Source organism: Myotis davidii, unplaced genomic scaffold (genome assembly GCF_000327345.1).
Source record: "Myotis davidii unplaced genomic scaffold, ASM32734v1 scaffold238, whole genome shotgun sequence".
NCBI lineage: Eukaryota > Metazoa > Chordata > Mammalia > Chiroptera > Vespertilionidae > Myotis > Myotis davidii.
This window is the reverse complement of record NW_006293779.1, coordinates 6,081,366-6,082,171: the sequence shown is the minus strand read 5'-3', so window position 1 is coordinate 6,082,171 and position 806 is coordinate 6,081,366. Positions and strand designations below refer to the sequence as shown.

Here is an 806-nt window from a genome sequence, read left to right as displayed (position 1 = left end):
GGCGATCGATGGCCTATTTAAAACCGCTGCAGTAGGCTGAGCAGGGGTCTTACCACGATGGTGTTACCTGATAATGAGGGTGTCTCTCCTTATGTTGGGGTAATCAGAACTGCAGCGAAGTAAAGACACACCCATGGAGCCTGCAAAGGGTTTCCATGCACACGATGCAATGCAATTTACTTCGTGTGGCAACCGAAGAGGGTGAGCAGAGCCTAGGAAGGACATGAGGTCTCCAAGACCAGGGGCTGGAGGGAAAGTGCGTGCTGAGCATTCCGCATTGTGGGTTACAATCTATATATATATGAAAGCCTAATATGCTAAGTGTCTGACCAAGCAGTAGACCAACCGGTCGCTATGATGTGCACTGACCACTAGGGGGCAGATGCTCCAACCGGTAGGTTAGCTTGCTGCTGGGGTCCAGCTCATCGGGTCTGGGTGAGATGGGGCTGGACATACCCTGGCACCCTCCCACGGTCCCTCCCCAGCCACTGGCCCCGATTGGCCCCAACTGAGACTGGGCAAGATGGCCCTGATCAGCCCCGATTGCCGGCCAGACATAGGGACTCTACCCGTGCACAAATTTTGTGCACCATGCCTCTAGTTGTAATATAATTAAGGCTCTTAAAAATTAAATTAAAGTATGTTTACCTTCAATCCTATATTAACATATTGCGTACCGCATAGAAATCTCTAAGACATACGCCAGGGACCGCACGTTTTGGGCAAACTGCATGTTATTTAAATCATCATAATGCACTTTAGGTGTTGTTTTTCAATAATTATAACATTTTTATTTACAAAATCGT

At 48.1% G+C, this 806-nt stretch overlaps 1 protein-coding gene across 3 annotated transcripts in view; it reads right to left on the bottom strand.

Moving 5' to 3' along the window:
• Nucleotides 1-806, bottom strand: part of ASXL2 (additional sex combs like 2, transcriptional regulator) — an 83,652-nt gene that overhangs the window by 56,633 nt on the left and 26,213 nt on the right. The window contains exon 1 of one of the 3 annotated variants that reach the window (XM_015566378.1): nt 68-266. The exons of the other annotated variants lie outside the window; for them this stretch is intronic. Within the exon in view, the coding sequence (XP_015421864.1) occupies nt 68-225 (158 nt within the window). The 5' untranslated portion in view covers nt 226-266. Of the gene's footprint in view, nt 1-67; nt 267-806 lie in introns of those variants that run through there. 3 annotated transcript variants of the gene reach the window in all.